General features: G+C 44.4%; 1 protein-coding gene across 1 annotated transcript in view; it reads right to left on the bottom strand.

Moving 5' to 3' along the window:
* LOC142490796 (uncharacterized) overlaps nt 1–22,860 on the bottom strand; it is a 42,295-nt gene that overhangs the window by 5,714 nt on the left and 13,721 nt on the right. The window contains exon 4 of the mRNA XM_075593218.1: nt 9,781–9,966. Within this exon, the coding sequence (XP_075449333.1) occupies nt 9,781–9,966 (186 nt within the window). The remainder of the gene's footprint in view (nt 1–9,780; nt 9,967–22,860) is intronic.

Below are 22,860 nucleotides of genomic sequence, written 5' to 3'. Positions count from 1 at the left end.
AATGGCTCAGTAAGTAAAGGCTTCTTATGACCATGGGCAGTGTGACAGGGTGAATTCAATATGCCAGGGAGACTTATGTATAGGTCTGCAGTCCAGCAGAGTCCTGGTTAATCCCAGCTTTGAAAAGGCTGGGCTAATTAACCAGGCCTCAGCTGCCTCGTTAAGGGGCTTGAAAACCCAGACTTCGCTTATGCCTGGTTCCTGTTTGATACAAAGAAGCATGCCCTGACACTCTGGAGGGAGAACAGCTTGCCAAGATCAGCCCTGCTCAGGATCCTGATCTTTACGTTGTTTAAATATGTTGAAGAAAATCTGTGTTATTTTGTGTTCCATATTTTAAGGCTGAATAAACAAGCCAACTCAGAACACCCGCGTGTCGTTGCATTGTCCCCAACGGGCAGGGACTCATAACTAGAAAAAGTATATGTACAGCGCTGTGTATACTGTCAGCACTATACAAAGAGGGGAGGGGAAACTATTATTATTAATGTAGCCAGGTCCCATTACCTCTCGGTTCTGGGGGTGAGGAGATAGCTGCAGAGCTGTCCGGGTGCCACCAGAGCTGTGGGTGGACCTTGCAGGGAGCAGGGAGAGCGGCAGTAGGGTTGCAGGCTGGTGACCGGATCGCCATAGCTCCGTGGCGGGCCGAAAGTGCAGGGCGCTGCCATCTTGTGTCTTCGCGCATGCGCAGTGTCACCCTCGCGCATGCGCAGTGCAACACAGTGTGCCAGCCATTAGCAAGGCTCTGCACAGGACTACATGTACCCTACATGTGGCTGATTGCCACATGGGCCTTGTCAGCCAAAAGGGCTAATGGATCGGCACAGAGAGGTTAGATACATTTGGCGCGCTCAGGAGACCATGCCAATCAAAAGCAGGATAGCAAGGGGTGAGGTAAGGTCCAGGGAGAAGTGCTCTTCTGGACTAAGCCAGATATCCTCTCAGGTCCCAGCTAGACCCGACCACCCATACCGTGTGTGCTGTAGGGAAGGCCCCCAGATAGGGACGCTCCCCTTACCACATTAGTGTCATTATTAGCACATTCGTGACGGACGCTACGCGGTGTGTGCAGCCTGTGGTCTGGGACCAGACCACAGGCAACTATAGACATTTAAAGGGACACACTCTAGCTGGAGCTCCCTCCAGAGGTGGACGCTTGAGGACAAAGAAAGGAGAGGATCCAGCAGACCATGGCGTGGGAAAACGTTGTGTTTCGGCAGATCCATCAGCCAAGTCTGCCTTGTCTGGCCTAAGTCCAGGAAGGTATCAAAGTACACCAACGGCCATACACTGTGGGTAGCGCTACTCCCCACACACTCTTTGGATGGGCCTGACCCTGTGGACACCGGGGTAGTTAGGTGCCCAGTCACCTCCGTACTTTGGGGATTGGTGGTGTATGGTGTGGGTATAGCCTTGTGGGGCATTGCCTGGTATTGTATTGTACTGGTGTGTGTGTGTTTAATGAAAACTCCTGGTATATACTGTGTGTGTGTGTGTGTAATAACTGAATATATTGGTTCCTGTGAGGGGCTATCCTGCTGCGCTAGGATCCCGTCTTAGGTGGAGGCACTGTAAACAGAGGACTGAGACCACCCCAGGCTCCCAGTGGCAGAGACCTAGGCCTCCTGCAAGCCACACAGGTAATCTGCAGCATGTGTAGTTCCCTTAGACACAGGGAAAGGGGGCTACATTAAGATCAGACACATCTTAACAAATAAGGACAGAGGGATATGGATTAGGCACTAAGTTGAGTTTGTCAAATATCAACCATTTCTATTCAGCAAAAAAGTTATTGGCCAATTTGATTAAACTTCAAGAGGTAAAGGCATTGGTGCTTCATTTAAGTTCACTTTAAAAGTTTGATGTGTGCTTCTACTTCACCATTTTTCACAAGCAAATTGAGACATTTTATCAATTTGAGTAATTTCGGTAGAAGTTTTGGCACCCAAAAGTCAATTCGAGATGGTAGCGAATTTTTACAATTTCCATCAAATTGCCGGTGAATGGACTATCTCCAGGTTCGCATATCTCTACAATCAAGTGCCACAAATCGGAGCTCCAGTTTTTGCTACAAAAACAGGTGCACATTTCACTCTGCTTGACTCCATGATTTGCTCCCCTTGCGCCATGTGCATCTTGAAGGGGGAAGGCTGCGATGGTGGCCCTGACACATAGAACCCCGGCCTCCATCTGAAAGCATTGGGGATAGGACCCAGGCACCGCTCCCTTCTAGTTCTATGCCCCCCTCTCTATGCAGGGCAACATGCTTCGCTGCCGGGGGAGAGGACAGCAATCCGGCCTTGAAGTGTGTACTCTCCCAGCAGGTGGGCACATCTCCCCTTTGTTTTACAACATGGCACCTGGCCCAATAGAATGGATAGTCCTTGGATTCATTGTATGCTAACCTCGCTAAGTGAATCACAGGCCCAATTTACAATGAATCCTACAAAAAAAATAAACACAGATAACACCATTAACAAATAAACTGTAATTACGAATGCCTAGCTCAGGGGACACAGTATGACCGGGATGGCATGCATTTTGGCTGGACATAGATAGTCAATTTAACCTGTACCATAGGTCGCCATCTTGATGCTTGGAGCAACCAGCGGGCCTAACCTTTAATGTACTGTGCCAGGTCGCTCCTACTGTCACACTATTCTGGTGCTGGTTTTTTTTCTTCTCTTTGTGCCAAATAAATCCACAAAAGAAAGAAGCAAGATTAACTAGCTACATACATATGTAGCCAGACTTATGGTCTTTGGTGCCGCTGCCACGCATGGTCTGGATGTTCTGCTCAAGGATGTCTTCTTTCTACCCCCTTTTTATCTAAAGCCCTCTCCCGCCTTAAACCTTTTTCACTGACTGCCCCACACCTCTGGAATGCCCTTCCCCTCAGTACCCGACTAGCACCCTCCCTATCCACCTTTAAGACCCATCTTAAGACACACTTGCTTAAAGAAGCATACGAATAGCACTGTGAACATTCTGAACACATGATACATAAAGCTTGGCCCCCTGCAGACGCACTTACCAGAACTCCCTCCTACTGTCTCTGTACGTTCTCCCTACCTACCAATTAGATTGTAAGCTCCTCTGGTCAGGGACTCCTCTTCCTTAATGTTATGTTTGTCTCACGTGGCAAAAGAGTAGAGCACTGCCAGAAAAGAAAATCAAAAAAGGGCCATTATGTTTGTCTAAAGCACTTATTCCCATGATCTGTTATTTATATTATCTGTTATTTATTCGATTACCACATGTATTACTGCTGTGAAGCGCCATGTACATTAATGGCGCTATATAAATAAAGACATACAATACAATACAATACAACCATGGCGATTGCAGCACCAAAGGGTTAACGCTGTGTGGGGGGGGGGTCCCGTTCACAAGCATGGACCCAGCACAGCTCCTTCCTGGCAGACACTGTCCCTGGCACCGCAGAGGTTTGCTTGTTCGTCGGCGACGCTGAGGACCGTAAGTCTTGCTACATCTGTATGTGCTGGCGCTGATTGACACAAGGGCAAATTTTGAAACACGTGCTTCAGAGCTCTCAAAAAGTAGGGTTTGTTTCCTTCCACTAGAATGTCCCTGATAGGATAGAACACAAAGGGAATATCTGCAAATAGCAAATCCATATCAGGCCCACTGCCAATACTCATGAATCATGAATCCCAGGCGAAAATCCACCAGTACAAGGAAATACAAATTGATAGCATATCAGGAAACACCAACACAGTACTGATTAATACCATTATAGAGTATGCGCATACACTTACATAGGATCAAGAACACATATAAATTCCATCCAATGTCAGCAGATTCTGCTCTGAAATTTCTACCATCGCATGAACCGGCCAATTGGTTTTCCCGTTTAAAGCCTGACCTAATGTAGGAAGTATTGCATAACAATGAATGTATGTCTTTATTTATATAGCGCCATTAATGTACATAGCGCTTCACAGCAGTAATACACGTGACATAATCATATAAATAACAAGTAATACGAATAACAGGTCATGGAAAATAAGTGCTCCAGACATAAAAAGTAACATTTCGGAAGAGGAGTCCCTGCTCCGGGGAGCTTACAATCTAATTGGTAGCAATCTAAGAGATAGGAGTGTGACACTAAAATGAAATCCAATAATGTCCAACATTCAGAGCAGATTTGTTTTATGTTGTGATACGCACATGAGACTTACTAAAAGATTACATTTGGAAACCCCACGGGTCTGTTTATGGACTACTAACCGTACACTAGGCGAAGACACCTATGAAGATCTGCACACCATCATTTAATCTATGAAGAAATCTCATGTTAGTCCTTTAAATTCTACAACCTGCCATGAGTCTACATTTCTCTAGGATCAATACGGCTACTAGAACTTTGAACAACAAAATACAGAGCTCGACCCCAACAAAGTTCACTGTAATGCGTGTGAAGAATGCAGCTGAGCTAGGTCCTAATGCAACCACAATGCACTTCATTAGAGGGTAGAAACCATGAAAGTCCCGAACTAAGCCTATACTATCCTTAACTCCATGCAACCAGTGTCGGTGGGATTAGGGATTTATTTGGTAAAAATGCCATTGTCCATAAACTATAGAGCTTGGCAGCAATATGACAAAAGCTTGTGAAGTTGCCATCAAAACAGATTTGTGTACCCAATGGCACAATCCTGCACCTATTACTAATTATGAACTCACAGTTACAGACTAACGACCTCAAGCTTCTCATGGTAGCTACTGAGACACAGAAATTCTTTCCTCTGGTCAAACCAGTTGGGCAGGGATCAAACTGAAGGCAGATCACAAGGGCAGAATACTCATCCATAATGTAGCATTTCACTCTTTGGCATATAAACTGTTACATTGCGTCTATCCCACACAATCAAGTAAAGTTCTTGAATGCTGAAAAAATGTAGCTATAAGAGCCTTGAATAGAAAAGTAAAAAGTCAGAAGGCTGAATCACTTTCCCGACTATATAACAATCTAACGAGGCCTTGAAGCAAGGAAATATTCGCTTTAAATTGATGCTAAGAGATATTTTCACCCTGTATAACTTGGTTAACATCAATGTGTTTAGGAAACGGTTTTGTTCATCCTCTTAGATGGTCAACAAAAGGATTTGGGGAGTTTTTTTGACATAGATGTAGCCAGGTCCCCCTCTTACCTCCAGGCTGCATGAGGGAGATGGCTGTTTGGTTGTTGCAGGGAGATTGTAAGCCAGCGGCGTCCATTACACCCATAGATCCGCTGGTAACTACAAGTCCCAGCAGCCTCAGGGGCTGCTGGCCACATGTTGCCAGGAGCTACTCATATGCTTCGTTAAGTAGGTGTGTTAATCTATGAGTTTATAATCTACTAGCTGAGAGACCCGGCGTTGCCCGGGATGTAATTTTGGGGGGGGGGGCGTACGACAGGGTTAGGCTTCCCGCCCCCCTTGACAGCTAGGTGGGTGACTGAGTTGACTGAGTGTGTGGGTGACTGTGTGGGTGGGTGGGTGGGTGACACTTGACTGAGTGGGTGGGTTGGTGACTGAGTGGGTGACTTTGGGTCGGATTGACTTTGGGTCGGTAGGTGGGTGACTTTGGGTCGGTGGGTGGGTGACTTTGGGTCGGTGGGTGGGTGACTTTGGGTCGGTTTGACTTTGGGTCGGTGGGTGGGTGACTTTGGGTCGGTGGGTGACTTTGGGTCGGTGGTTGGGTGGGTGAGTTGGGTCGGTGGGTGGTTGAGTTAGGTCGGGGGGTGGATGACTTTGGGTCGGTGGGTGGGTGACTTTGGGTCGGTGACTTTGGGTCGGTGGGTGGGTGGGTGACTCTGGGTTGGTGGGTGGGTGACTTTGGGTGGGTGGGTGACTTTGGGTGGGTGACTTTGGGTCGGTGGGTGGGTCGGTGACTGGGTGACTTTTTCAGGGTCGGTGACTGGGTGGGTCAGTGACTGGGGTCGGTGACTGGGTGGGTCAGTGAGTGGGTAGGTGGGGTCGGTGACTGGGTGGGTGGGGTCGGTGAGTGGGTGGGTGGGGTCAGTGACTGGGTGGGTGGTTTTGGGTGAGACTGGGTGGGTGAGTGTGAGACTGAATGGGTGGGTGAGTGTGAGACTGAATGGGTGGGTGAGTGTGAGACTGAATGGGTGGGTGAGTGGGAGACTGAATGGGTGGGTGAGTGGGAGACTGAATGGGTGGGTGAGTGGGAGACTGAATGGGTGGGTGAGTGGGAGACTGAATGGGTGGGTGAGTGGGAAACTGAATGGGTGGATGAGTGGGAAACTGAATGGGTGGATGAGTGGGAAACTGAATGGGTGGGTGAGTGGGAAACTGAATGGGTGGGTGAGTGGGAAACTGAATGGGTGGGTGAGTGGGAAACTGAATGGGTGGGTGAGTGGGAAACTGAATGGGTGGGTGAGTGGGAAACTGAATGGGTGGGTGAGTGGGAAACTGAATGGGTGGGTGAGTGGGAGACTGAGTGGGAGACTGAGTGGGAGACTGACTGGGTGGGAGACTGACTGGGTGGGAGACTGACTGGGTGGGTGAGTGGGAGACTGACTGGGTGGGTGAGTGGGAGACTGACTGGGTGGGTGAGTGGGAGACTGACTGGGTGGGTGAGTGGGAGACTGACTGGGTGGGTGAGTGGGTGGGTGACTGGGTGGGTGGGTGGGTGACTGGGTGGGTGACTGGGTGGGTGGGTGGGTGGGTGACTGGGTTGGGTGACTGGGTGGGTGGGTGACTGGGTGGGTGGGTGGGTGACTGGGTGGGTGGGTGACTGGGTGGGTGGGTGACTTGACTGAGTGAGTGAGTGGGTGGGTGACTAAGTGAGTGGGTGGGTGACTAAGTAAGTGAGTTTTTGGGTGACTAAGTGAGTGGGTGGGTGGGTTACTGAGTGGGTGGGTGACTGAGTGGGTGGGTGGGTGACTGAGTGAGTGGGTGGGTGACTGGGTGAAAGTGACTGGGTGGGTGACTGAGTGGGTGGGTGACTGAGTGGGTGGGTGGGTGGGTGACTGAGTGGGTGGGTGACTGAGTGAGTGAGTGGGTGACTGGGTGGGTGGGTGACTGGGTGAAAGTGACTGGGTGGGTGTGTGGGTGACTGGGTGACAGTGCGTGGGTGGGAGACGGTGGGTGAATTACCTTGACCCCGTGGCATCTGGCTGGGGCAGGAGGTGAGTTCGGGAAGCTGGGGGGGGCAAGAGTGGCAGGAGACCCGCGCCGCGCTTCCCCTCCGTCCGGGAGCCGGCGCACGTGATGGGGAGTCCCGCGCCGCGCTTCCCCTCTCCGGTAGCGGCGCACGTGAGGGGGAGTCCCACGCCGCTCTTCCCCTCTCCGGTAGCGGCGCACGTGAGGGGGAGTCCCACGCCGCGCTTCCCCTCTCCAGTAGCGGTGCACGTGAGGGGGAGAGCACAAGGCCCGGGACGCGCTTCCCCTCTATGGTAGCGGCGCACGTGAGGGGGAGAGCAGGAGGCCCGGGCCGCGCCGCGAGGGGGGAGGAGCCTGGAGTTTGCTGCTGAGCAGGAGGGCCGCGGCGCACGGTGAGGGTGATGGTGCGGCTGGGAATGTTGCGGAGCGTGGGGATTTGGGTGAGGTGGGGGGAGAGAGTGAGGGGCACCGGGAGAGGAGGGGGGGGGGTGTGTGGAAGGTGAGCTGCGGTCCAACTGATGGGGGAGAGTGAGGGTGTGTGTGTGTGTGTGAGGGGGGGTGTGTGTGTGTGTGTGAGGGGGGTGTGTGTGTGTGTGAGGGGGGGGTGTTTGAGGGGGGGGGGGGTGTGTTTTTGCCCGTCACTCTGCCTCAGGCCAATGAGAGTTGCGGGGGCGGGCAGGCCAAGGGACCAATGAGATTGCCGCTAGGGACGCAGACATACAGTGCTTTCAGAAATATATAGTAGATGATTTTGGTGCCTGGGGTACAGGAAGATAAAGTTACTTGCCCACGGTCACATGGAGCTGACAGTGGGATTTAAATCAGGTATGTATGTATGTATGTATGTATGTATGTATGTATGTATGTATGTATATCTTTATTTATATAGCACCAAAAGTGTACTCCGCGCTTCACAAAGAATACAGCATAGGGAATTATAATAATACAATAAGCGCAGCAAAATCAGATAATAGGAAAGGTTCTCCTGATTCAAACTAACTGTCATTGTTATCAGGTAGTGCCTTTACTCACTGAGCTACTCTTTCCACCCTATAATTATAAAAAAAATCTCTCAAATTCAGTATTTTTGTGCATCATTTATTTTTCTTTATATCAAATGTTTGCCGGATCAGAGGGGACATAAATATTTCCGGTTGACAGAGATGCATCATATTTAGGAAGTGTTAATACAATTTCTAGTAGCTGTACTAGTTCTGGAAAAATGTAGACCTGGTGTGTCTTTAAATGGACCAACAAGTGAGTTTGTAGATTAAATGATCGTATACTGAGCTTTTGTAACCTCAACTACATTTGTAACATGTGCCTCACGTAAAGTATGTGATTAACAAGCTACCTAGTACTTACTACTGTATCCAGAATATTTACACTGGCTGGTTTTTCTATGAAGGTTTGTATATGGGAATGTAACACACTCCCCCGGCCCCCCTATGGAAGATGTGGTGGCTACAGTATTTGGTGCATTACCTGTGGCTCACAGATGGCCTGAACTTCCGCCGCTGGGAGCCTGTGGTGTACCTGATTCGTCGGGTGCCAGTGCCTCCACCTGCAAGGGATCCCTACAGATGGGATGGTCCTCTTATAAGAACAATACTGTTGCAGGGTACATGCAATTACACACGTGGGTTTCTTGACAAGGCTTATTTATTTAGCCTTAAAAGATATACAGCACACAAAACAAAAATAGCTTTTCATCAGCAAACAAAAGAAAAATGGCTTTTTCTTCAGCAGACTAAACAAAACCGTTTCTCTTTAGCAGACAGTGTAAAAATAAGGCAACTACTCATTTCTATGCAGGAGACAGACAGTTCATAAACCATGTACTTTGCTAACAGACCTTGTATCAGTAATCTCTTCAGTAGCTTACTCCTCTCTCCTCAACAGCCAGCCCCATGTGTCTACAGCCTGGGGTTTTAACACACCTTGATTAGGCAGCTGGGATCCAACTAATTGTCCTGAGGTTCCCAGCTGAAGTTAACCTAGTCACTGCTGCACTGCAGACTAGACATAGGTCTGCCAGGCATATAGCTGGTGGCTTTTATTTACCCTGTCACAAATACCAATAATGCACGCACACAAATATATGCTAACAATCTTTATTACACACAATAATAGTGGTACCACACAGTCATATAGGCCGCAACCTGAAACCAACAGTGAGTGTCCCCAGAGTACATTGGGTGCAAGGCACCAATTCCCTGATGTCCATTCCCCAATGTCAAGGCCCATCAAAGTGTCGGAGATAGCGCTATACTGTGAAGTGTTAGTGCACTTGGTTAGGTACCTGCCCGGGGCTCCAGCACCTAGGTGTTCCAGAATAACAAGAAGGATCCGTCTGATCCAACGTTGTCGTCCACGATGGCATCCGCCTCCGCGTGGGGGTGAATTCTGGCGTGGATAACATCACCCTATCGTCTTTGCAGCGTCACTAGTCTGGTCCCTGACCACAGGCCGCAGTCACCGCGTGGCGTCTCACCGGTGCTGTACCTGACTATGTGCAGCTACTTGGGAAAGGTCCCTGACTATGGGCTTTCCCTATAGCAGCCACAAGCTACAGTGAGTCAGGGCCTAACTGGGGCCTAAGGGGGAAGATCTGGCTTAGTCCAGGGTAGCACTGCTCCCTGGACACTACCTGCTCCTCAGAGGTCCCTCTTCCAACTTGCGTGGCCCCTGGCATGCCAAAAGTATAAATTCCTGGCTGCAGGGGATGCTGCAGCTCGATTGGCTGTTTGGGATCAGATGGCTGCAGCCCCTGGGGCTGCTGGGGGTTGTAGTCCCCTACGGAGTCCTGCTGTATTTGCCGCCGCTTGCGCTTGCACTGCACATATAAATAATGATATACCTACATACATGAATCCTTTAACTAGTGCAAAGCATGTGTCATTACTTAAAGCATAACATTTATTGATACACAAAATAAAATATAGGCGCAGCAAAAAGATGATAAAACTGCTAAAATATGTGTGACGGGGAGGGAGGGGAGAGATAATACTATGGAGGAAGGAAGGGGAGAGAGATAATACTATGGAGGAAGGAAGGGGAGAGAGATAATACTATGGGGGGAGGGAGGGGAGAGATAATACTATGGGGAGGGAGGGGAGAATTAATACTATGGGTGGAGGGAGGGGAGAGATAATACTATGGGGGAAGGAAGGGGAGAGAGATAATATTATGGGTGGAGGGAGGGGAGAGATAATACTATGGAGGGAGGGAGGGGAGAGATAATACTATAGAGGGAGGGGGGGAGATAATACTATGAGGGGAGGGAGGAGAGAGATAATACTATGGAGGGAGGGAGGGGAGAGATAATACTATGAGGGGAGGGAGGGGAGAGATAATACTATGAGGGGAGGGAGGGGAGAGATAATACTATGGGGGAAAGGGAGATGAGAGCTCATTTATCTCTCAGAAAGCCAGGCTAGAAACAAAATGGCTAATTAAATGAGAGGTTAACAGATGTATATAATACAACTGCCTGATGCGCCTGATGTGTGTAGCTAGGAAGAGACAGACTGGTAATTGAGCCACTGTAGTTAAAGCTGCTGAAATGCTAGATATGCCCCCCATGGGATCTTTAGAAAGGAAATAAAGTATCAGAGCAATCATGTAACAACTGTGCAGCTAGGAATGCATCTAATACTGTATCCAAGCCGTCAGGGCAGCGCCTCCTTCTCCTATTGTTTTATGTCTGAAGCGCTTATTCCCATTATGTTACAATATTATGTCACCTATATTGTAAAACGCTATGTACCTGGATGGCGCTATATAAATAAATATATATATATATACATACATACATGGCCTCCTGGTGCAGCAGCTCCTGGGTGGCGTCTATACAATCTCCTACTCGCACACGTCCCAGCCTCGCCCCCAGAGATGTCTGACGCCACTTGAAATTCAGACTACAACAAGCGCCTCGCTCCAACTGGAGCTTTCTCCAGAGTAGCTTTAAAGTTCAGGATGTGCCGACAGGTCATTAACTTGTTCCTCAAGCCAACAAGACTTTGGCCCCACGGATGCCATTTGTATCCACATGTAGTAAGTGTTCAGGAAGCATTAGCAACATTATACGTACACATTGGCAAGAGTTGCAAAAGATGGATTTATTTACAGAACCGCCACTATGATCTTACAAGAGAGGCACAAGTGTAGGAGAAAAATGAGTCGAAGCAGACTCGCACGATGATACTCCTCGCACAGGAGAAAGAAACGGTGCACCGCCAAGATGAAAAAATGCAAAGGCTGGAGATGTGACTATGAAAGTTTATTGGAGCATAACGGGGGAGCTCTGGCGGATCCTCTAAGCAACTACAGTGAGTCCTGTCCATTCAGCAAAATGCCAGAACCTCCCAAGTTAAAAAGGTGGGGAGGTAGGTGGCACCTCCCCCCAGAGCTCACCTCTCCCCACCTTTTTAACTTGGGAGGTTCTGACATTTTGCTGAATGGACAGGACTCACTGTAGTTGCTTCCCCTCATACAGAGGTAAAAGGAAGGGCTCACAGTTTTAGTGTTAGGACCTGCATTCATTTGGTTATACCTTGGCGTTGGTATGCAGGCTTATGACGCTTTGGCCAAAGGGTTTAACTAAATAACCAAGTAATTACTATTATTATTGAAGTATTTAAACTTTATACTTATTACCATATATGTTTTGTCAATTTGATGTAGCATTGGGCACCTCTGTCTTTTGTTGTATACCATTAACATAGTAATACAATGGATACCAATGTTAACCCCTGAGAATCCATCTAGACTGGTAGGGTCAATGACGGGGCTTAACCTTTAATATGATAGCTACATTTTCTCTAACGTCACAAGCATAATGACAAGATAATAGACACGTAGGAATAAATAGCAGGAATTAATACTTAAGTGATTGTAGCACTTTAATGATACATTACATTGGCTTTTCTTAAATAGAATCAATGTCTTATTATGCCTATATAATCAGCATATACGCAAAATGTTGTGTAATAGTTGATTATAGTTGAGAGGTTTTATTCCACAATATGATTAGGATTTATTGTAGTGAATATATGTCTTCTGGTTTTGCCATATGTTTTTTTATGCTATAATAGTGTGAAAATATACACATGCTTGTTTATAACATCTGTAAGCCCAGTATATGTGAATGCTAATGATATATATCTTCATCATATGTTAATGCTGAATATGGCAGTTTCTGATGTCATGGAGTGGGTGGCTTGGTGCCCAAAATGCATGGAGGTCCATGATTTTGTATGTGTCTTTTAGGGTATATGTATGTTGCATTTTGGTTTATGGTTTGCAACTTGCTATCTGATGAAGGGGATATGCCACCATAACGTTGTGCAATAAAATACAAGATGATTCTTAAAGTAGTGTTTTATATGGAGTGCGGAGCTGGCACTGCTACCATTTTTGTTTGGATCCTCAACGAGCAGTGAGGTAGGGCCCCTGCCTGATTCCCCAGTCTAATGTAAAGAAGGCTGCACTCCACAAATAAAATAAGACATACAGTTTACCGGTGCTGCTGGTTCAAGGAAGTACCTGCCAGGCAAAATCCAAAGTACACTCAGGAAAAAAGGGATCCAGCGCTCCACGGGTTTCTAAATAAGTAAATTTATTGTGCCACACAACGTTTCGACCAATAGTGCCTAGTCACTTGAGAAAGACCTATTGGTCGAAACGTTGTGTGGCACAATAAATTTACTTATTTAGACACCCGTGGAGCACTGGATCCCTTTTTTCCTGATTCCCCAGTCCAGCACCTGATAAGGAAAGCGATAAAGCCATTACAACTGAGCGTAACACCGATTTAATTGTTTTTTTCTTGTACTTGCAAAGAAAAATAAAAGATGGCTGCGGGGTCTCCCAGTCGGAAAGCTGCAATGTTATCTCACAATGATGTCACGGCTTTCTATTGGCCGCTAGTGTGAGACTGATCCCAGCAACCATATTGTTTCTCCTGGACAAGAAAGCATGGAAGTAAATGTCAACTAATGAACCCCCCAATTAGAACTAGGGGGTCATCATAAGATAAATTGTATTTTTCGGCTCCAGGGACCTACCAGTGAAGTTACCGTTATTACTTTCTGGTTTTTAAAGGCTATTTAAATGAGCATCCAATAAGAAGCAACAACAGATCGTGTTATGGCTTCATATGGTCCTGGTTCCCATCCTAGTGGGGGCAGGGTTGCCACCTTCTATTGCAGGTTAACCACTTTAACAACTTTTTGCAATTACAGATGTATACATTTATTTTATTTATTTATATATTGATTTCTCTCACCTTTAGCGGCGGCCGCATCTCCCGGCATCTCCCCTGCAAGGTCCAGTCAGCACGGCTCTGCGACGTCAAATGGTGCGCGTTGCCATGGCAACCTGCCGTCACGTGACGTTGCGGCGCCATGCGGTGTCAAGTTGCCATGACAACAGGACGCCTTACGGCGCTGAGGCATCACATGATGCACCGTTGTCGTTGCAATGCAATGCCGTGTGACATCGTGCCATCACGTAGCGTCCTATTGTCATGGCAACGCGGCACCAGTTAACGTCGTGGAGCCATGTTGACAGGATTTGCAGAGGGAGATGTCGCCGCCCGGCGATTTTTCAGGTAAACCCGTAGTCTGGAGATATGTGGCCAAAACCCGTAGTCTCTGGGTCAAACCCAGAGCGGTGGCAACCCTGAGTGGGGGGTATTGCTGCTTTTAAATAACCAGGGGTCCCTGTTGCTTGGCGTTCTATTGTTCAGCTATGGGTGACACCTTATATCAAATCAAGTGTTTCTAAGTAAAAATACACAACCAATGTTCTCCCCAGAATCACTGCATTGGGGTCGTGGAGCTGTGAGACATCCCTGTAAGAGGCCTGCCGTGCATTTCAAAGCAGCACTGGAGGGATTTCATGAGAAATAATCTAGCATTCGTGAAAGAAACAGATGTGGGCATTTTTGTTTATTTTGTTTGAAGTGTGTCCAGATTTATTTTGGCATCATTCCAATGAAGATATCATGCACAAATGTGATACTAAGGAGATCGTATGCACATTGTAATCTCATAGAATGCTGGCTATTATATTATTACAGTGTGTGTCCTTGTGCAAAGACCTCATTTTAGATCATTTTCTGGCTTAGTCATATGAAAAATACATTTGTACAGAAATCAAGGCAAATTTCTTTTTAGTACTGATCTAATTCCCATAAAATCTGTTAGAAGGTTAGAAATCATTTCAGTCCTCTGATAAAAAATACGTTTTAGTACTGTAGAAAATACATAGGCTGCGGTAACCTAAAAATGTGGTATTAGCGCCCAAAAAGGTGCCTTATTTTAGTTGTGAAATATATGAACATTGCACTGCTAAAAATCATGCACTTTTATCAGATCGGTTAAAAGCATCGGATTCAATAACAACAAAAAACAAGCATAGGGCATACTGCATTTTAGGTAAAAACAGCATACATCAAGTTCCCATATTTATCAGAGCGGGATGAACGGCAGAAATAAATAAGTTATCACCTAGTCCAGGCTCGCGTGAGCCCTGTCTTTCCTATGTATATAATGGCCAATATACTGCCCATTATATACATAGGCCAGATAAACTAAAACAACCTGAAATAGATGATAAAATAGTAAGTAAAATACATTACAGTGAAAGCCCACGGGTCAACTAGTCATGGATTCCAATGGGATCCAATGTGGCCCCAGCATTTGCAAACCTTTGTATGGGTTATTATGACAACTTGCGCATCCGTAGTGACCGCAAATTCACTGCATTTCAAATGACACTCGATACATAGATGATCTGTTTTATCTTTGGTCAGGAACCGAGGCAGAATTGTTGGAACTTTTCAATAAACTCAATACATTACCTAGCCCCATATGCTTTACCATTGTCACGTACGGCACCCTGCGAGCCCACGACCTGCATACGGGACAAGGGTTAATACTCACGCCCGCAAGCGCTCCCACTCTTCACCTCCGCAGAGGTCCGTCAAATGGACAATATCTCCTCTACACGACAAGGATTAATACACATCCTGCACGCTGCCCCACTCTTCACCTTCGCAACGGTCCCTCAAATGAGTTCTATCTCTCCTAAATCCGTCCCAATATACCACCGCCATGAACAGCACACAAGTGGGCACGTGACTTAGATATGCAACCAGGGTTAATACACATGGCTACTCTAGCCAACTCGCCTTTCTCCTCCGCAAGGTACCTCCAGTGAGTTAATATTAACCCCTTACTCAATTGCAAATCATATCTATCCACTGCCACCACTTGAGGTAGTTATGCAAATAAGAGATATCAAATTAATATTTGCCAGGGCCCCTGGTACCTGTTTATTATAGAAAAACAATGCATTTTAACACACAAATCAGTTTTATCAAAATGTGTCCGAAAACGTTAATACTCTCTCTAGAGCATGCCACGGTTCATTCGGAGCCCAAAGCATTACTTATTAAATGTTTATATATAAAAATACAGTGCTTAGGTTACAGAAAAAGAATTATGAAAACATACAATTGAAAATAAATGCAGAACAGCTTCTTAAAATAAAAGGGCAAAACATAAAAGAAAAACCTATACATTACTATGGGCCTCATGCAGTAAGCGTTGATAAGGGAAATATGGCCATGTTATAGGCAAAATTGGGTTTGAGATTCAGTAAGCGCCGATAAGTGCTTCATATCGCCAGGTTTCGGAGCCGATAATTTGGTTATGGCCAGTCGCCTGCCGATAAGCCTGTTTTCGACACTGATCGCCACTTTTTTAAATCGGCTGGATTCAACAAAAAAAAACAGCTTATCGGGGCTGATCGGCACTACGAAATTGAGATGTTATGGCCGATTTCTCCCGCCAACTAAAGTTGGCAGTTTGGACGGGAGAACGATCGCTAAGGCTGCCGGAACGGCACTTAGAAAAAAAAAATCTTCTGTACATCAATGGAAGTCAATGGAGCGGGGACGTATAACAGTATAGTACTGTTTACGTTTCATTGCTCACAATACAAGGGGGATTTGCATTACAGTGTGGGGGCATTCCCTGCATTGTGTCACAGCTGATGTGTCTTATTTGCATAACATTCGACTTTTACATGTTTTCAGCATTTGCGGGTCACATTACTCATCATGTGATGATGTGGCAAGGGAAAATACTATACTACACTCTTAAAGGAGAACCTCACATCATAGCACACATTTTACTCAACTCAGCGACAATTATTTACATGATGTTACACATGTCACACATGTCACACATACACAGTATATTCATCTTCCTTTACATTACACAATGCTTGTAATGTGACACGCATCTTTAAACGTTCATGTACATCTGTCTTCTCATGTTTACATATACTTTTGGGTCCTCCCTATTTTCATGACGTCACTTATTGGACGCTCAATCACATTGCATGTTTACATTGTAACCGTTGCATTACAAGCACTTCAACCTAACTTATACACACATGTACAGTAATTCATCATTGGGACACCTTGTAAACTCATTCTATACCAACTATCCTCCTTACACAAATGCATGCATATGCACACGACTATTCATTGTTGCCAACATGTCACAATAACATGGATAATTACACATGTTACACAAAACTTTTCCCACGTCAATCTCAGCCTTTTTGTCTCATTACATGACTGACTCTTGCGTTCACAAGTGTTACATGCATTGCACATGCAACTATTTATTTGCAAGCAATCTTTGTACAAAGCTTCACGTCACATCATTGCCAAATATCATCATTCCCTGCAGAATACACACAACAAATACTTAGAACAACAAGTGCACACAGCTTGCCACAGAAGTACTTTATTATGTTAATGTAACACCTTGCATTTTACTATGTCACCTGACATCATCACATACCTATTTAAAGGACGCACATTACCTGCTCATTCACAGCTACTCATTTCAAAATGTTGCGAATGTTTAGGAGACGCAGGAACATTCTTTTCTATGACATGCTTGCTGATCAAGAGAATGATATAGGGCAAGGTAGGGACACACCGAGGGACAGTGACAGTGACGCGGATACGACAGGGACAGGGAGAGGGACAGGCCGAGGGACAGGTAGAGGGACAGGAGATCAGAGGAGAAGACAGAGGAGACAACTTGTGCCTCGTCCGCGTCTGTACAGGGAGAGAACCCTGTTAGATGGGATGAGTGAGGAGGAGATTGTAAGTCGCTATCGTTTGAGTTCAGCAGCAATCTTAGCTCTTTATCAGGAAATAAGGGGGGATTTAGATTTTTTCACAGCCAGAGGTCGTGCAGTCCCTGGGCTTGTTAAAATGCTGTGCTCATTACATTATCTTGCTTCCGCGTCATACCAGACAACTGTGGGCATAGTGGGCGGGGTCTCGCAATCTACATTCTCGCGGGCCTTGACCCAGTTTCTCTATGCACTCAATAGACGCGCTAGGAATTATATTCATTTTCCTACAGAGGCGACAGAGTGGCTGGAAGTCAGGACTGGCTTTTATAATATAGCAGGGATACCATCTGTGCTGGGTGCAATCGATTGCACACATGTTGCTTTGATTGCACCTAGTCAGAGTGAGCATGTGTACCGCAATCGGAAGCACTACCATTCACTCAATGTACAGGTGGTATGTGATGCCACGATGAGGATAATGCATGTGGTACCCAAGTTCCCTGGTTCCAGTCACGATTCCTCTATCCTGAGGAACTCTTCAGTCTTCCATGCGTTCGAAGAGGGACATTTTGAACCTGGTTGGCTGCTGGGTGAGTACATATTTACATGTTCTAACACAAAACACATGTTGATTTAGGAATGTTGGCATTGTACAATTTGATCACTAATGTCAGCTTATGTGTGCTCCATTCATTATAGGTGACTCAGGATACGGAATTAGGCCGTGGCTCTTGACTCCGGTGCTAAACCCTCAAACTGAAGCAGAGGACAGGTACAATGCAGCCCATATATCTACAAGATCTGTTATAGAGAGGACATTTGGCCTACTCAAGACCAGGTTTAGGTGTCTGGACAGAACTGGTGGGGCTCTTCTATACAAGCCTCAAAAAGTGTCTGATATTATCCTTGCCTGTTGCATTTTGCACAATGTTGCACTCAGGCACAATGTACAGTCAGACCTAGCTGAGGCTTTGGTAGACGAGCATCCCACCCATGTAGCTGCTGAAAATGAACAAACAGCCAGTGGTGGCCAGACACGACAGAATCTCATCAATTCATTTTTTTCTTGTAAGTACAAACTCATATGTTCCTAGTACTACTTTTATAGTTTAATTATGTTATATTAACAATAATGTTTCTTTATATAACCTTCTGTTAGGACACAGATGAATATGGGTTGCACACCTTTCTTTTCTCTGCTGTGTGCACAAAGGGATGTGGCACCGGTATGTTATTGTTGCACAGGTTATATAATCCCTCTTCAATTGTACTTTAGTTGTGTGTATGTGAATACAACTTGGGTAACAAAGCAATAATATTTTAGCATTGTGTTATTCCTTATGCTAAGACAAAACACATATTATGCCCATAATCATTCATGCTTCTAGTATGCTTACATACAATGTTATTGGTGCAGTGTAACATGTACATCCATATGATGTGTACACCAGGCTGATTTACATTTTGAATGTCATGAAATATACATGGTGTTGTACATTTAACACCAAATACACACTTTGCTGTGTTGTTTACGGTACTGAAGATGGCATGTCAATGTTTGCAATTTATATATTGTTCCTTTGCATTATAGGTATATCTCCAGTATGACTGATCATGGTATGTATATTTGCTGACATCTCTCATAAGATGTGGCTACCTCAATCTTCCTATAATTATTGGAACTAAAAACCCAACATATTGGTTTAAACACAAATGTTACATATATGTACTTTCTGTATCATGTATATGCATTTAGCTACTCTTGAGCTTTCATGTGCATTGTATTACAAAATGATTACTCCCATTTCATCACATTTTATGTATGTTTCCTTATAATTTCCATTAATGTAATATAGAGGTGGTTGGAGAAAAGGGGATAACTGTACTTATTTGTTTACTTACGGGAGCACATTCATCACTAGCATAGACACACTTTTTAAGACAACTGTTTGTGTCTCTATCAATTGGTGTAGGATCCATGTATAACACCGACAAATGATAACACCAGCTTTATTATGGTAGCTTATATCATCATATTGACTATACTATGTATTTCTAAACGATTAATAAACACAGTAAACTATAGTTAGTTAGGTTAATGAAATATACACAGAAACGTACTTCATAACATGATGGTGATGTCATATTCAGAACATCATGCATTGGAGGGGACCATAACATCTGGCCAGTAACATTATTTGCTACAGTCCCAAACCATTTTATCTACATACCCATGTAACAAGAGATTTTAAAAATAAATGGCTACTTGGTTGTAAGTGTCCTTTACATTGGGAGAAGGAGTGGCTCACTGAGTAAAGACACACACTGGCACTGATAGTTTGAAGCAGGGGAGTCTGGTTCAATTCCCGGTGTGGGCTCCTTGTGACCTTGGCCAAGTCACTTTATCTCCCTGTGCCTCATGCGGCAAAAAAACATTTGTACGTTCCACGGGCCAGGGACCTCAGGCTGAAACATGTGTCTGTAAATCGCTGCGTACAACTAGCAGCCCTATACATGAACATGCTCATATTATTATTATTATTGTTACATAGTTTCGACAGTCATACGTTCCATTACATATTAGAATACACAAATGTGTTAGCAGAGTGGGAATGGTTGTTATATATAAAACACACCATGTCATAAAATGTTAGTAGTCATTAAAGAACACTCAATAAAAATTCATGAGGCACTCTTTTGCAACATCATTATGTTAATTAAGTGCTTATGCAATATAGGCATAAGGGTATCACATTTTTAATTGTTTGTTAATAAGCGCTGCAAGCAATATAAAATTAGTTCCATATGTAGTATAGTAGTCGGTGGCTCCTCCTCACAATCATCTCATATAAAGGTAGACTCTTCTGAAATCATACATTGATCCGATTGTATCTTCCCCGACATCTCTGAAATACAGCAAACACATGATGGTCAAAGATGGCACCTTACTAGATATGCATCCGTGACAACGCGTTACGCAGCTCTATATGATTGTGTAGATACACACGTCACTCACTTATATGTTAGAAGTAAAACTGTTCATCAGTATGTAATGTTTCTTTAAATTTGTAGCAGGCATAACTATGTATAAGAAGTGAACGTTGCCTGTATACTGAAAGATGTGCGCGCACATCTTTGTGTGCGCACGCACTTCACGCTTGGCTCCACTAACTGTTAGCGCATGCGCAAAACAAAGCGTACGTTGTGCGTTCAATACATGTTGAAAATACCAGTAAACATAACATCTTTATTTCAAATACAATGAAGACGAAACTACATTCGTTCTAAACGAGTACATCTGTATTCTTTTTAAACAGACGTGTTTGAACAGAAAGCACGGCCGATAACACAATGCGCAAATGCAATACGTGTGACGTCATGTTAAGCCAGCGTGAAACGCACGCTAACACTCCTCCCACTCAATTAACATTCGGCTAACGCCCAGGGTACGCCTACAAACACTGAGCCGCACGCATCACACACTGCAGTTACCGTTACTATAACAAAACATGACAGCCAATAGGCTTTGAGGCGCGCATGTCGCTTGGGGGCGGGACTTACATCACTAATCCTTTTTAAGGACGCCTTGGCCCATGACAAGGGTCCCACGTCATACGTGGTGGACCCGGTTTTCAATGTTGTAGATGTTGCATGATAACAAAACAGGTATGTGTTAGAGTAATGGTAAAATGTTGCTAATATGTTTAAAGGGATAGGAAAGTACGTATATTTATTCCGTCAGCAATGTGTACTACTCTTTCAGGTCCTACTATATTGTATTAGGAAACAATTTGTTTGTGATCGCTACATGTTATGCAGTCTGCAATGTTACGCTGTATCCACGCATTGAAAGTGAAAATGGTGGTTACAAAAAAAAAAAAAATTTAAACGCAGAGTCAACGCATAACGATTGTTATATTTACCATTCTTCTAGAATTAACTCTTCGCCTGGCTGCAACTGGTCGCTCCAGAAATGCAAGCCATTTTCATCCACGCTTAACCCAACCGCTGAATCCAGTATGGCACATATCTCCTCCAGGATGCGCTCATAGGAATCGCCACTGCTTTCTTCAAATAATTGGTCGGGAGGTAGGTTCATTTCTTCCGGTTCCCATTCCAATGCATTTTCAGCTGAAAGGCTTGGTACATAATCATAGTACTTTTGTTCTTGTACAATGTGGGTTTCAGGAATGGAGGCTGCAGATATTGCAGCACGTATCGATTCAAACGGATCAGTAGTAGCGGATACATTGCTATTGCCATTAGGAATAAATATGCCTTTCACGACAATATAAGTGCCGTCTTTCAGGATAAATTGTTTTTCCGGGGCAATCTTCCAGAAACCATAGGTGTGTTGTAGCTTATCCTGGTCACGTTCAAAAAAGTCATTACTTGATAAAGTGAATCTTATTGAGGAATTAAAATTCCGTGCATGCTTACGGTCTTGGTAATAAGGATATTTTGCTCGAATGAAATCATCGATTTGGCGTGTGCTTGCTTTCTGTCCGCGACTGTTCAAGATGGCTTCACAGATCATGTACTTATACCCTAAAAGGGGATTAATATTGTTAACGAATTCATCAGCCATGTCTGAGTAGCACAAAAGCTGTGTGCAGGTCTGTGTTATTTGCTCATCAAAATGAATGTGCTGAATGGCTAACAAACTCCTGTTTTTCCTTGTCAAGGTCAACAAAAGTAACTACTTTGACTCCTTATTTCAAACGCCAATTGGATTTGTTTGTCTAATTGGGTTAACAGTTGTGGTTCGTGATATGGGACTGTGGGAGAAACATTTCTCCTTCTTTTATCTCGTTTGTGAAAAACATCCCTAGACTGTGAATGCGTTCACATAGTGTTTTTTTGAAAACTAACAAAGACCAGTGTGTGAAAATATTTCTTAGCCAGGCATATCAGTAAAAACACACCTGCAAAAAGAAATGTTTTTTCCCCGCTTACATTTCTGTGTGTATGTGAAAGTCTGGTTAACTCCCTGTCTGCATGAGTTTAAATACGTGTGTATATATATATATATATATATATATATATATATATATATATATAAATATATCTCTTATAAAAATATATATATATTTATATATAATATTTTATTTTTTTTTATTTTGCAGGAGTACACACAACATTGATGGCATTAAGTATACCTTGTATGAAACCTATTTAAATGGTGAGAAACATGATTGAATTAAGTAATAAACATTTGTTTAAGCACAATACTGTTAGAGTCTCATACTTAGGATATTTCTCAAACATTAGGCCTGTATTATTAAAATAGTGTTTTCACAAGGAAGCATGAAGTGTATTAGTTTGTGTATACCAGTTTATATAGTACTATATATATATATATATATATATATATATATATATATATATATATATATACACATACACACACATATACATATATATATACACACTCACACACTCACACTCACTCAGTGTGTGTGTGTGTGTGTGTGTGTGTGTGTATATATATATTATTATACATTCTGAGATGTTATAGAAACGAACACACAACTGATTAAAGGACAAAATTACAATGGCC

This window comes from Ascaphus truei, chromosome 3 (assembly GCF_040206685.1).
Source record: "Ascaphus truei isolate aAscTru1 chromosome 3, aAscTru1.hap1, whole genome shotgun sequence".
Classification (NCBI taxonomy): domain Eukaryota; kingdom Metazoa; phylum Chordata; class Amphibia; order Anura; family Ascaphidae; genus Ascaphus; species Ascaphus truei.
Note: the sequence above shows the minus strand (reverse complement) of the source record. Positions and strands in the feature narration are given on the sequence as shown.